This window comes from Rhinoderma darwinii, chromosome 8 (assembly GCF_050947455.1).
Source record: "Rhinoderma darwinii isolate aRhiDar2 chromosome 8, aRhiDar2.hap1, whole genome shotgun sequence".
NCBI classification, from domain to species: Eukaryota; Metazoa; Chordata; class Amphibia; order Anura; family Rhinodermatidae; genus Rhinoderma; species Rhinoderma darwinii.
In genome coordinates, this window is record NC_134694.1 from 81331011 (window position 1) to 81346087 (window position 15077).

General features: G+C 40.5%; 1 protein-coding gene across 2 annotated transcripts in view; it reads left to right on the forward strand.

The window, feature by feature from the left end:
- COL4A5 (collagen type IV alpha 5 chain) overlaps positions 1 to 11737 on the forward strand; it is a 152037-nt gene extending 140300 nt beyond the window's left edge. For both annotated transcript variants that reach the window (XM_075835805.1, XM_075835807.1), the window contains 6 exons: positions 86 to 184; positions 847 to 1059; positions 1826 to 2003; positions 5500 to 5614; positions 7812 to 7984; positions 10718 to 11737. In XM_075835805.1, coding sequence (XP_075691920.1) covers positions 86 to 184; positions 847 to 1059; positions 1826 to 2003; positions 5500 to 5614; positions 7812 to 7984; positions 10718 to 10799 — 860 coding nt within the window. In that variant the 3' untranslated portion in view covers positions 10800 to 11737. The remainder of the gene's footprint in view (positions 1 to 85; positions 185 to 846; positions 1060 to 1825; positions 2004 to 5499; positions 5615 to 7811; positions 7985 to 10717) is intronic.
- Positions 11738 to 15077: the final 3340 nt, after the last annotated feature.

Sequence of the window (15077 nt, forward strand, 5' to 3'; positions counted from 1 at the left end):
TGTGTTGTTAACCTTTTGGAACCTTTATTTGTAATATACTACATTATATTGTATTATAACAGCAATCTGTTTTGTCTTCTAAAAGGTCCACTGGGGCCTTCAGGTGATCCTGGCAGAGAAGGGCTACCAGGATTTGAGGGGCAGACAGGACGTAAAGGTGATCGGGGCCTACCAGGCCAGCCAGGTTAGTTCTGTCCTGACCTAATAAGTACTACATTTCTTGATGAGGGCTGCATTACATGTCTGTTAGGCGGGAGCTGTCAAATTGGTTATAGCATCATTGAACGTGTGGGTAGGATGGTCTGAAAACATGAACGCTAAAATGCAGCCAAATTACAGCTGTCTGAATGAGGCCTAAACCTAACAAAGTAATGTTCGATTGTTTATATATATTAAAGTGGTATTCCCAGAATCAAAAATGATCACCTATTCACATAATAGGTGATACATTTCTGATTGCAAGGGCCCCACCGCTGGCACCGCAATCAATTGTGAGAACGGGAGCCACCAGATCTTCCTCACTGCTCGACCACGGTGAGGAGATTCTTGAATGGAGCGGTGGTTGAGCATGCGCCTTCCGCTCCATTCAGTATCTATGAGAATGACGGAAACAGCTGAGCGCTGTACTGTTTCTGTCATTCCCATAAACTTTGAATAGAGCGGCAGCGTGTATGGCCAGTCCATTCAATGTCCTTCTCACTGCAGTCGAGCAGTGAGGAGAAACTCAGGCTTCAGGTCCCCCGTTCTCTACAACCTCTTTAATGAACTCTTCTGATTACTGGTTTAAAGTTAAAAAATGGGTTACAGATGTAGTAAAGTCATTTGTATTTTCTTTAATGTAAAAAGGTTCAAGAGGAAACCAAGGTGCCCCTGGTCCAGATGGATTACAAGGCCTTCCTGGACCCCCTGGCTTAGGGTCTGTAGCTCACGGATTCCTTATAACCCGCCACAGTCAGGCAACAGAATCACCAGCATGTCCTCAGGGTACCAGTAGGATCTACGATGGATATTCTCTTCTTTATGTACAGGGGAATGAAAGAGCACATGGACAAGATTTGGGTAAGTTATTTTTTAATAACGCATAAAAGCTTAATATTGTTGCTTTGGCTATGTTCACATTTTTTGCTTTTAACGTATACGCTGGGAAAAGCTCATAATGGCTGTAATGGATGCCAAATAGTGGCATCTGTCACCCATAGGTTATTATGGTATAAATTTAACGGATACATCATGAAGAGGGGTCATGAGAGTTCATGATGTATCCGTTAAATGGATACCATTACAGCTGATGGATGCCACTGTTAGGCATTCGTTAAACGCATCTGTCAACTATAGGCTATAATGGGATCCGTTTAACGAATACGTCAGAAAAACCTTTTGTAAAGCTTATGACATATACGTTTAATAGATGCCTGTGAGAAATACCATACGGTGGCATCCGTCACCCATAGGCTACCCTGTTAAAAAAAATGTATATGTTTAATGTGTACCTTTCTTTACTGGACACTGCAGGATGGAACAGCATAGTCTACTACCCTATTCTATACATAATTTTACTGACGTATATAGGCAGGCGGGGGCAAAAATGGACACTTTTTTTTACCTCTGTCTGACATTAAAGCCTTATGGACACGACATACAAGCTAAGTTTGAGGCCAAAATATGATGTGATCAGAGCCTTAGTGAAAAAAAAATGTCAGGAATAACAACTGAAATTAGACAACTCCTTTATATAAAGGTGTAGTCTACCTAAATATTGAAAGCAAACTTGTCCGTCTACTTGTGCTGTAACTTAGAACTAAACTGTTCATCCATTTTATTTCAGGTACCGCTGGCAGCTGTCTCCGGCGTTTTAGCACAATGCCTTTCATGTTTTGCAATATCAATAATGTGTGCAATTTTGCGTCAAGAAATGATTACTCCTACTGGCTATCCACGCCACAGCCAATGCCACAGAACATGGAGCCACTAAGGGGAAGGGACATTCAGCCATTTATAAGCCGGTAGGAAACTGGATATGATGTTGTGAGATGGTGAAACAGTGTAGTGAGAAAGCCATTAACAAGCATTTCAGTGTGTAGTATCGCACGGTTTTGCAGCTGATAAAATTCCTGTAAATTGTGTGATAGATTGCTGCACTACTGCACATAGCAACATTTAAGGACTTGCTTATAACTAAGATCAGGACAGCACGGGAAAAAAGTGCCCCCCCCCCCTCCTCAGAGGGATTGACGGGCTGCTGTGTATACAGATACACAGCAGGCAGTCGTCAATTACAGCCAAGAGGGACGAGGGGATTATTCTTATATCTTTGTTTGATCGCTCCTATTAGCCAATGCTTTAATATGGCTCAGATGAGCCCTATTTGTTTAATCTAAAAAACACATTTTCGTCTTTGAATTTTGTAAAATCTTTGTATGCATGAATGAAAAATGTGAGTGTTAGAAGCATGCTCGCTTTACTCGTGAGAAATGTTCTTGAGATCATTAAAGAATGGGAAGGCTGCCAGTTGTCAGTACGTTGGTTATGAATGAGTACAAGAGATTAGTGTCACAGGAACTTCATTCACCAGGATCGTCCACACAATCTAATTCATATAATGCCCAAGGCATGATATAGCGGGAAGTAGTTAGCGCGGCTGTAACTCTATAGCTGTTGTAAACAGATGAAAATAAAAGGAGGTTTTGAGCAGATTGAATTTATTGTAATGGAGAATAATAAGAGATACAACATAGGGCCTGTATGCTGATTGATCGCAGGATTGACATAACATCTATAACATAATGTATGTGAGATTTCTAGACAAGAAAAGTAATGGTTATCTTTATTAATGTGTATATGGCCAAGGATTCATAAATTCAGTCTGGGGAAAGTCTTGGCCATCAATATTGTTGGCTCCATTATCATGCATTGGAATACTACCCCTTTGCTTCCGGATTCAATTCCAACATATTGCTTCATGTTAGTCACCTTTGTCAGCATATGGGGAAAGCATTGCTGCAGATGAATTATTTGGCATATCTTCCAGCCATGCTGTCGCTATAAATGTAATATCTAGGGAATGTACGGCACTCTGGTATACGGTGGTGCTCGAGTAGGATTCCTCTCCTTAATAGTAAATGCACAAGAACTCGACACTCAAGTTTTTGGTGAAATAATAAGAATATTTTATTTTGCAAAAACGTTTTCGGCCCACATCAGATAATTCTATACAAAACAAAGCAAAAACAATATAATAGTACAGCAACCTCCATAACATCAAGCGAAAATACAGATAAGCATAATATGAGGACTATTTATGCAAAAAGGAGGATCGAGTATATTCAGGCAAATATCACCATAATACCTTTACAATAGTCTCACTATATAATACATATATATGAAGTACTTAAGTTATATACAATAGTAGTTGCTGAGTAGTAGCTGTGATATATATCAAGAGTAATGACCAAAAGAAAAACTCTCAAAATTCAGAAAGTAAAGTTACATATACATGTAAACAATGGAGAAACGTAGTCACGAAGGAAGTCCCACAATATATGTTACAAAGAAAAGAAAGACATCTTACCGGATTGCTCGGGAACAAAGTGTACAAAACAAGCATTTAAGACTGTATATCGATCGCTCTCTTACGCAACATCCGTGGCTGTAGTAAATGGCGCCAAGTCAAGATGTTTGCAGTGTGTAGTTAAGGATATTTCATCCCATGTGACCCATGACGTTGCTGACACACAGCGTCATGACGTGGACTCATCATGTGATCATCCAAAGCGAGGCATGGATAGATATATGACAACTGTGCCTGGTAGGTCACATGATGAAACAAGATATAGCTACGTAACTCTAACACTAACACGCTAAATGTAATAAGCCAAATTATTGACGTTCCCGACAATGCGGCAAGATGATGTGGGCATCCTCCAAGATTCATTGTAAGCAAGTCCTTAGTATGCCTGTTAAATATATAAAAAAAAGGCATCATATTACAGAATAGCAGATATACAAAATATTTATGAGCAATCCATTAATCGGTTAATCCATCAAAATGACCGTTATAAAATGTAGCCACACGTGTATATAAACAATGCATGTAATCCTATTCTTAGGAGGAACAAGAAATGGGAATGGCTCGCCACCTGACACTGTCAGTAGGTCCAACCTAAGGAGTGGAACTCTTCGGACTGCTATAAATGGTCTTAGGGAAGATTTTTTTTTGCCAACAAAACAGACAAAAAGTGGAATACTGTACATAAATGTTATGCAATTATACTTTCTGTATCAATTGCTCATGATTTGTAATATCTCTACTTGCTGTAGTTCCATTGGAATCTTCATTGTTTACTTCCAGTGAATATAAATCCGTCCATGGTCATGTGATGATCACACAGGTGCACGGCTCGTTACAAGAGCGATCGCTGATACACATACTGTAACTGAGATTAGTCCTGTGCCTGTATGTCCATCACATGACCAGGACAGAATTCCTATTGAATGATCGTGAGCAGAGAACTTGAAAATTATGGGGAATTGATACAGAAAGTATATTGGATGTTTGTATAACTTTTTTATTACAGAAAGATTAACATTTATTTGCTGAAACTAGAATACTGCTTTAAAGACAAATTGCTCAATCAGATTACATGACAAAACAGTAAAAACAGGCAGAACAGTGATAGGGGAAGAGAAGTTGATCCTGTTCCGTACTACACATTGCTTAGATTAGTATACAACAGTCTAGGTATTATTTAAACTATTGAGCAAAGTCTTGAGCATATTTGCAAATACGTTGTATTACTTCTATGTTGCTGACCCTGAATTACTTGTATTATAGCCCATTCCCGTCTACAGCTATATTCACAATGCAGCTGGTTGCAGTGTGCCATGCTTTGAGTGTCTATACAGAGCTTGGACTGGTGGTTTCTATCCTGGGAGGTGCAAACGTTACAGCAGTTCCAGTACAGCAATCTGATGCAGTGTACACTATAGGAACACAACTAAACTGTTGGGGTTGGGTCTGTTGACAGTCTGTAGACTGTATCTAATAGCAACCAGCAGAAATCCAAATGCAGCTGTGCTCTATAATACAGTATGTTCCTCAGGTCCAGGGGCAGTTTATTATAGCAGATCGCTCAGATATTTATGCTGTCCTGTCTGAGTGAGTAGCTGGAGGGTGAATATATGAATATTCTAGGAATCATACTTGTGGTGCTGGCTGTGCAATGCAAGTATAAGTTCTGAATACTCAATAACTACTTAACATTACCTAATAAGATATATGCGCTTCTAGAAATGTTGTATAGCTAACTATCAATATATTTTATAGATTCCAAACTGCTGGCATAAAAACGTTGTAGAAATTGTATAATAATAATTATTATTGAATATTGGATTATGGAATTTTGATAAGAAACTGGGTGTTTTTGAGGTTTGAGTTTAGTGTTCTAGCACATATCTATTGCAGTACATTCCTCTTTAACCTCTAATCTTGAATCCATTCAGATGCTCAGTTTGTGAAGCTCCTGCCATGGTGATTGCCATTCACAGCCAGACCATTCAGATTCCACCATGTCCACAAGGCTGGTCTTCTCTTTGGATTGGATATTCCTTCATGATGGTAATGTTTAAACCCCTGCATCTTGTGAAAAGCAGCCAAAATGTAACCCCCTGTTCTTTTATGGCATAATACTAAGGCTGGGTTCACACAACCTATTTTCAGACGTATTGGAGGCGTTTTACGCCTCGAATTACGTCTGAAAAAACGGCTCCAATACGTCGGCAAACATTTGCCCATTACTTTCAATGGGTCTTACGATGTACTGTGCCGACGACCTGTCATTTTACGCGCCGCTGTCAAAATACGGCTCGTAAAATTACAGCCTCGTCAAAAGAAGTGCAAGACACTTCTTGGGACGTTTTTGGAGCCGTTTTCTCATAGACTCCAATGAAAACAGCTCCAAAAACGGCCGTAAAAAACACAGCGAAAAATGCGAGTTGTTCAAAAAATATCTGAAAATTAGGGGCTGTTTTCCCATGAAAACAGCTCCGTATTTTGAGAAGTTTTTGACTCTACGTGTGAACATTCCCTTACAGTCTAGACCATGGATTTCCCTTAGTGACTATGGTTGAAATGCACTATTGTACATTTATTTTAATATGTTAAATGCACGTTCCCGTGATGCAAACTTGTTAAAAGAGCTGAGAGATTCACTGGAGGATCCTGTGATAAAATAACCAGGCCAGCACAATGACTTAAAGGGAATGTGTCGCTAGAATTTTTTTTATTTTTTTTAGTTAAACAGTTAGTGTATAGGTGATTAAACATTGTTCTAATTTTTTTAATTTTTTCACGAGTCAGGAAATATTATAAATTAGATTCTAATTTATAACATTTCCCAGCGCTGGTCACTAGATGGAGCAATTCCCAAAATTGCAGCATTGCATGTGGTAAAGCAACCACATTGCTTTATGCTGCAAAATTTGAGAAAACTCACTCGCTCTAGTGAGCTCTCAGAATCCCCCCCTCCTTTATCCTGGCTAGTGCTGGGAGAAACGAGGGGATTGAACAGTCAAACCTCCTACACTGTGTGTCGCCATTTTTTGAGCTAACACACAGTGTAGTAGGTTAACATACAGTAGTAAACACACAGTAAAACACGTACATACACAGACCTAACTTACCTGCTCCTGCCGCCGCCACTCCCTCCGGTCCGTCCGCTCCATCTGCTACTTCCGCTCCAAGTGCACAAGTCCGGAAGCCGCGACCGGAAGTAGTAATCTTACTGTCCGGCAGCGACTTCCGGTCCACAAGAAAATGGCGCCGGACGTCGCACAGTTCAATTTGGACTGTGTGGGAGCGGCGCATGCGCCGTTCCCACACAGACGGCGTACAGCATAGTGGATGGAACGGGCCCCGTTCGCATTCACTATGGGACTGTATGTGCCGTATTCCATGTCTGTATGTGTCGTTAATCGACACATACGGAGATGGAAAAAAAAATGGCAGCCCCCATGGACAAGAAAAAGTGAAAAAATAAAAAAAGTAAAAACACAAACACACAAATAAATTTTTTTTTTTTTAATAAAACACTAAAAGCAAATTGATATAAAAAAATTTTTTTTCGTGACACTGTTCCTTTAATGTAGGTACATAAGATGTTTTGCAGGGATGTTTTTCACTAGCTTGGTTGTCAATGTAACATTTATAAACTATGCATCTACATGCACGCAGGTAATTCCGCAGGTAAAATCTGCACTTTTTTTTAATGCGTTTTTAGGTGCAGTTTTTACATTTTGATGCAGAATTGGTGCGGTTTTATGCTGCAGATTTTGGTGCGTTTTTTTAATAAACTTGTTAGATATAATTCGCAAGCGGAAACACAAGATAAATGGACATGCTGTGGATTTTCAAAAAATGCTGCGTATGTCAATTTACATGCCGAAAAATTCTGCAACATGTAAATGAGATTACTTGAAATCTCATTTTCTCTGCTGGTACTGTATTACGCTGCGGATTTTCCGCAGGAAAATACACGCAGCAAATCTGCATGTAATACGCATCATGTGCATTTGGCCTAACAGTGAGAGCTGTGCATATGCCCAACAGGCTCTCCTGCTTTTGTATGTAATTTACATTAGCTAACCCTCTTCAAGATTAGATGTACTTTTGTTCCCTCTCCACGGTTACCCTCCTACCGAGAGGTTATGGTTCTAAAAAAATTGTTGTTATACTGTAGAGTACTAATGCCCTGAACAAGTGGCAGCATTATTTTTGGAATGACACACTAACTTTAGCCTTTACCGCTCTTTCCTAGCATACAAGTGCTGGTGCAGAAGGCTCCGGACAAGCTTTAGCATCTCCTGGATCATGTTTAGAGGAATTCCGTTCTGCGCCTTTCATTGAATGTCACGGTCGTGGTACCTGTAATTACTATGCCAACTCATATAGTTTCTGGCTGGCCACCGTAGAAATGTCTGAAATGTTTAAGTAAGTCAATACACAAAGAATGATGTTCCAAGTTTACTTTTGTGTGTGATCTTTTTATGACATTGCTCTAAGGGCAAGTATGTATTTTATCTGATGCAAATCGCCAAAAAAATTACCTAGGCATCTTTGGCTCCTGAAACCGAAAAATTTAGGAGCCAAATACTTTTTTTTAGTCACCAAATTTAAACACGTATATAAATAATGTCATATTAAAAAAGACACTGTATACAATGGGCCTCATTTATCAAAACTTTTTATCAGAAAAGTTGACCTTGTTGCCATATCAAACAATCCGCAGATTTCTTAAATAATTTTTTTAAAATAAAATTGGTTATTCTGATTGGATTCCATGAGCGACAAGGCCAGTTTTACTAATAGAAAGTTCAGGTGGAACATAAACCTCTTAAAGGGATGTTCCAAGAGGAAAAAAAATAACATGGCAGCAGAAAATATAATAAAATAAATAGCACACTACTCATTTGTTCATTCCCTCACCGGTGAGTAATGTGTTTTTGAATTTTTCTTTTTTCATTTTATTGCATATACCGCTGACAGTTTTTTTTATTTGTACTCGGACAACGCCTATCTTTTCTGATACATCCATCTGTGTCCAGAATGCAGCAGAGACCATCAGAGAGAAGCGGCAGCAAGCGGCTAGGGCTACATGGCAACTGGCTGCGACATAGGTGTCACGACCAAAATTGCTGAGTTGTGCTGCTTGCATCACAGTGCCGCACAAGCTGCATGGAAGTGATGAAAGTAAATGTGGATACGTTAGTTACGTCCCACAGGTTTCCGGAACACGACAATCGCAAGAAATCCATTAAGTTTGGATTTCTTGCGACTGTCGTGTCGCGGTCACCTGTGGGTTGCAACGCAGACATGTGAAGACATCAGTGTGGGTACATCATTTTACCAAGGCGGTATTTTGTAAAATATACAGGTAACTTTATTAGCAACAAGAGTACACATGACACATCTACAAAAAGCTAAAACAAATGCAAAAGGGATGGAGTAATACTTAACTGATGGTAACCTGTCAGATAAGCTGATGGACGCAGGGCTCTTCTGCAATTGTCACTGCCACGAGGCTGCTGCCCCATGGATTATCACTCTACCAGTGTAAACACATAAATGCACCAGACCATCGGGACATCCAAGGAAGGGGAGAGAACACCTTAGCCCTCACAATTACCCTCTGTAGCATCAAGATCTCCGGGTTCTTCTTCACTCATCAATCAAAACTATCCCCTCTTTATACAGTTATCTCCCATGACCGGTCTCTTCCTTCAGGTAGGGATATGCAAAAACCCATAGTATCATTGGCTAGAAGTTATCTCCCAGGGGCTGCCCAGTGTCACTTACTCAAATGTTTTAAGGGTCACCAAGACCTCTGATACACAAGTTTCTCAACCTGTCACAATGGGGAATGCTAAGTCATTTTCATCCCAGAATACATACAGTACATCTTTACATGCAGGGGGTCTAAAGGTAAATGTATCATGTAAGCGATATACACAACCCTGCACTATGTGTCTGAACATAACTACTGACATTACAAAGACATCCCATATCAGCAAGTCTTCTATACCAGATAGATAAAGAACATTGTATTCCCAGCCTAAACAAATGTATAACAGGATCAGATGCTGCATCCCTGAGGACAGACAGTTCAGAGGCTACAAGCAGCAAACATAATTATACTGTAATGTAACTATAACATAGTACATTAAACCCATGCACACTATATGCGTACAAAGCAGTCTCAGAAGATACGTCTTTATTTTTTTTAGACACCGGAGTAATTTGCATAAGCAGCAAGTATTTCTTATGAGTTCCAGTGATAAAAAGTATTAAGTTCCACAAATTTAAGACAGTCTGGGGTGCAAACGGACCCCCTCGGTTTATTACAGGCCACACTCCCTTTCATTACTGCGATGCAAGCAGCGCGACACAGCGATCTTTGGCCGTGCCACCAGTTTTGCGGCCAACGTCGCCATGTAGATTTTCTATAAAGCAGTGCGGACTACACCGCGTGGGACACCTGCTGAGTGGGGGATGGTGCTGGGGAATGCTTAGGCAGATACTGCACCTGTTCCTTTATCTAGATATCTGTGCGTGCTGTCTCCTCCTGTCACTGAGCTTTTCCTATCTGCACTGACCCCTCTATTCCTGGTAATGTTTAGGGCTGTAGCTGGTGCTGCGATTCAGGAGCTGACCCCTACACTTGGGTCAGAGGTGCGGTTCAACAGACGCCCCTAGTCTGCCATTCAGGAAAACTTATTTTTTTTTCTTGAAGTTATACATAGCAGTATAGGGTTAGTCCTAAATGGCAACATGACTGTTAATTCATGTCACCACTTACAAATTCTAGGAGCCATCTGGGACCATTCTAGTCGCCATCTGGAGCACTGTGATGTGTGTCCGCTCTTCATCCACCATTGGATAAACCCTTCACCCCCCCCCCCCCACACTATAGTAAATTACTTCAGATGGTTACTGGGAAAACACCCCTACATCAATTACTGTCTTAAGATTTCTATGTGATGTGTAGAGCAGAAGAGATCCATGTAGACTAGTTCTACAGCATCAAGAGCCATATTCAGGTTCTCGGCTTTAGCCAGTTAGATAATGTGCTCCTTTTTGTGTCTGTGTTGCGAATGTTACAAAATGGAGCTGCCATGACAGCTTGTAGTAAAACATGATTTTTTTTTGTTTTTTTTCCCTTACCAGTAAACCTCAGGCTGAAACACTTAAAGCTGGTGACCTGAGAACACGCGTCAGCCGATGCCAAGTATGTATGAAGAGGACGTAACATTTTGGTGAACTGGCTACCTGTGGAAGAGTGCTTAGGTCTGAATTGTCCTCCGTGACAATGGTGCTACTGTGTAGATAAAGCAAAACCAGATACTGTTTAAAACAATTTCAAATGTACCTCACCAAAGTGCCATATTGAAGATTATCTGGTGCATACTGACAAGTGGACTCAGAAAACGGTAAAACCTCTTCCAAGAGAGAAAGCTACGTTTTTGGCGAGGATCACATGAAGTTTTTTTTCCCAGTACCAAAATGGCACTTTTCCTATCAGCTATACGAAGAAACGCACTGAGTATCTTTAAATAACAAGGCTGCAGTTTTGAGAAAAAAACAACATTTTTTTTATGGTGCTACTAACCCCTCCGTATCCCGGGTTTCAAAATATACAAATGCTAAGCTTGTTTCTCTTTGTAAGTAATGAAATGTGTATATTGTGTAAAACACTTTTTTTTTTTTTGTTTATCCATAAAATTATTTAGGAAAATCCAAGTATAAAATCACATTTTTCAGTTCACAAATGTATAAGAATAATATTCAAATTATATGCAACAGTATTTTCTACATATTTTAAGCATCAGAATACTACTGATTTTATAGCTCGCTTTTCCTCCCCTCCCCTTGTTTCAATTGGACTCCATGTTGGCATTGTATCATACGTATGTTTTTAGCCAGGCTCATTTTATTGTTTATACTGTCTCCAAGGCAATGCCATTCTATCTGGACATTTTTTAACGTTTTGTTTTTGTACACTGAACACGTTAAATAATTAGCCATATTCTTTATAACAAACACAACCGACATTCTCAGTATCCTAATTTACCTGTCAAAGGAAACCCCTTCAGGAATCACCAAAGTATTTACACATATTGGAAGTGTTGTCATGTATATTATTGAACCTAGTGTGAATGAAATAAAGAGAGATTGGCTATATTGGTATTTTCTGGTCTTCTTGTAAGAAGGAATACAAAGATTTAATTCCCAAGGACGCATATGAATGTTCCAGCTAAAACTAAATAAATCAACACAATCTTTCCAATATTATGTATCGGAGACAAGGGTGGGAGTGTTCCATAGTGGATGTCCCTGCTGCTACTATGGAGCCCAATAATAGAGGTGTTAGGTTCATAATTTATTCCTTACACCCCCATGGTGTTGTGTCCCTCTGCAGGTCTCCCCAACGCCACAGGCACTGCAATGTTAGCAAAAGAAACGGGGGGGGGGGGGGGGTGATCAGCCTAAGGGTAACATTGTCCTTCTCTCCTAGGCCACCTGCACATGTGCGGCAAAAAAATCAAGTGGTGGGAAAAACCACATCTAAATGCATGTAAGCTTTTTGCGGTTGCGTCTTGTCAAAGAAACTGTTCTAGAAAATTGTGGTATTGCTTCTTTGGAAACCCACACGGAAAGCCGCACAGTTTTTGCCTGAATTGTGTGAATGTCCTTTTTTTTTTTTTTTTTTTTAATAAATCCAATTTACTACAAGAGTTCATCTACGTGTGACAGTATCTCCAGTGTCCCCTTTTCTGAACTGCATCCATGCAGGAGAACGAAAAGTAGTTGCTGTGTCCCTCTGTTGACATCCATTTCCATGTTTTGCAAAGAAAATATGGAATGGTTCCAGCAACAACTAAAAAAAGCCTGTCAATTCTCTAATGAACAAAGTTATGAAATCCAATAAAATTGTTGCAACAAGTCATCAAGTTTTTCAAGATCTCTGCTTGTAGTCATTGAATGGGATCTTTCAATGTTACTGTCTAGGAATGTAAATCTATCCTGGTTGAGTGATGATCACACAGGTAAAGTACCTATTACTGTAACAAGCTGTGCACCTGTGTTCATCACGTGACCAGGACAGATTTTAACTTTCTGGATGTAAACAATGAATATTCCTAGTCAATCACTACAAGCAGAGATCTTAAAAATTGTAAGCAGTCAACGCACAAAATGTATTAGAAAATGTTATCGCTTTCCATTATACAATGAATAACCTTTATTTTCTAAAACCAGAAAACTCTGTTAATATGGACTTACAATGGGGGTTGCGGCGGATACCTGGTGTAGTCACAAAAAGCCCCCCTTCTCTTTGTACACCTCGATGAAATTAATTAATAATAAACGTTTATTAGGGCCTGTTCACATCACCGTTCGTTTCCACTGAAGGGTTCCATTGGCGGTCTGTCGGGTTAACCGCTCAGCGGAAAGGCAAACGGAAACCTCCTCTTCCCTCACCATTGAACTCAATGGGGACTGAAACCTAGCTAATGGTTTCCGTCTGTTACCGTTGTGACAGGGTTCCGTCGTTTTGATGGAATCAATAGCGCAGTCGACAGTTTGCATTTGACTTTCCGCTGACTGGTTAACCCGATGGAAACCTCCGACGGAACCCCTCAGCGGAAACGAACGGTGATGTGACCAGGCCCTTATTCATCACTTTGACTGCAAACTGCTATTTCTTGTTTGTAAATTACTGTATTTTATCGCGTTTTCTTTCATTTCCTGTTATGTAAAAACGGATTACAACTTCCATGGGATCTTCACTTTGTGGCAAGTTAAAGTGCTCAGTTTCTTTCTTATTCTGACCAATAATGTCAATAGATGAAAAGGTTTTGTACATATTGTATAACCTTTATTAGAATGGATTTTGTTAGACGATGCATTTCAGCGTTACTTTCACAATGGTAATCTTAATAAAATGTTATAGACATAAAGTAACATTGCTTTTTCGCCAGTAACACTGTACATCCATCTCTTGTTTAAAGTTTCACGCGAGATTATTTCTAGGTTTAGGTACACAGCAACAAGATTCTCTACATTCTGAATCATATTATTCATGTAATTTCACTTACATCAAATAAACGTCTGTCAGTGACCAAGAAATACTATGGGATGTTTATCCCAGAAGAGGGTACTATTGTTTGATTAAAGAGATAAAACATTCCAAATACATTTGAGCAGGAACATATAGTTTGCAGAGTAATGTTAGCTGTAGAAATACACCAGACTTAAAGGGGTTGTCTGGGCTTGGGGCTGTCTTTCATAATGATGACCTATCAAAAGGATAGGTAATCAGTACATGATCGGTGGGGGGGGGGGGGTTGCTCTTACCACTGTATAGAGGGAGTGCTGCAACATTGCAGCTCTGCTCCTGTTCATATGAATAAGAGAAGAGCTGCAGTACTTCAGCACGGCCGCTATGGAGTGCACGTAGCTATCTCCTTCCGGCACCGACCAATGCACAATTTCTGATGCTGGGGGCAGCCGGATCAGCGGATTGGTGCGGGTCTGGGTGTCGGAGTCCCACCGATCATATACTGATGACCTATCTTGTGGATAGGTCATCAGCGTCATGACTATGGGGTATTTGGACCCACTAGGCTGCTCTGCCATAGCGGAGTAGCAGCTGGCCAAAAAACAGTCAATGATAGTATTTCGACCAAGAGCACCTAGATAGAAGATTTGGCAGACACTTGGCATAGCTGGCACTTGGCACAGATGATGAATTTGACTCCGACACTACACTTCTCACTGGAACAAACGCAATTACTGGATACGAGATACAGGATACTGAAGCACAGCATATAGGATACAACTAAGGGACCATTTGCAATAACGAACATGGGCAGACAGAACAACTCTCAGGCAAGGAGGAAGAGGGCAGAGTCCTTTTTATAATCCAGGGTGCATTGGGATTGGATAGGGAGTTTTTACAGGTGTGTGTGCTGGTCCTTTAAGGTTGGGAACGAGCGTGCACCCTAAGAAGAACGGTGGAGCAGTGCGGCCGCGTGAGCTGGCGTCTCCGAGGAGGAAGACGCTTGCTGTAGTTCATCGGTCACTGGGGGGTAAGTGATGTGGGGGTTCCACAGCCATTACCGTACCCCACCTTACACCCCTCTTAGGTCCAGAGCATGAGAGGAATCTCCTAAGGAGAGCTGGGGATCCACATTCTCTTCAGGCTCCCATGACCTCTCCTCAGGACTAAACGGTTTCCAGTCCACTAGGTAGAAGGTCATCCCTCCTACCCTCTTGTAATCCAGGATCTCTTTTACTAAGAATCGCAGGGAGCAACTGTAAAACCAGGGGATTTGCTAAATCGGTTCAGGACCACAGGCTTTAGGAGGGACATATGGAATGAGTTGGGGATTTTGAGTGTAGGAGGTAGCCGAAGATTATAGGACACACGGTTTATTTGTTGCAAAATTTCAAAAGGACCAAGGAATCTGGGAGCGAATTTGTGGAAAGGGATCTTTAGACGAATGTTTTTGGAAGACGACCAGAC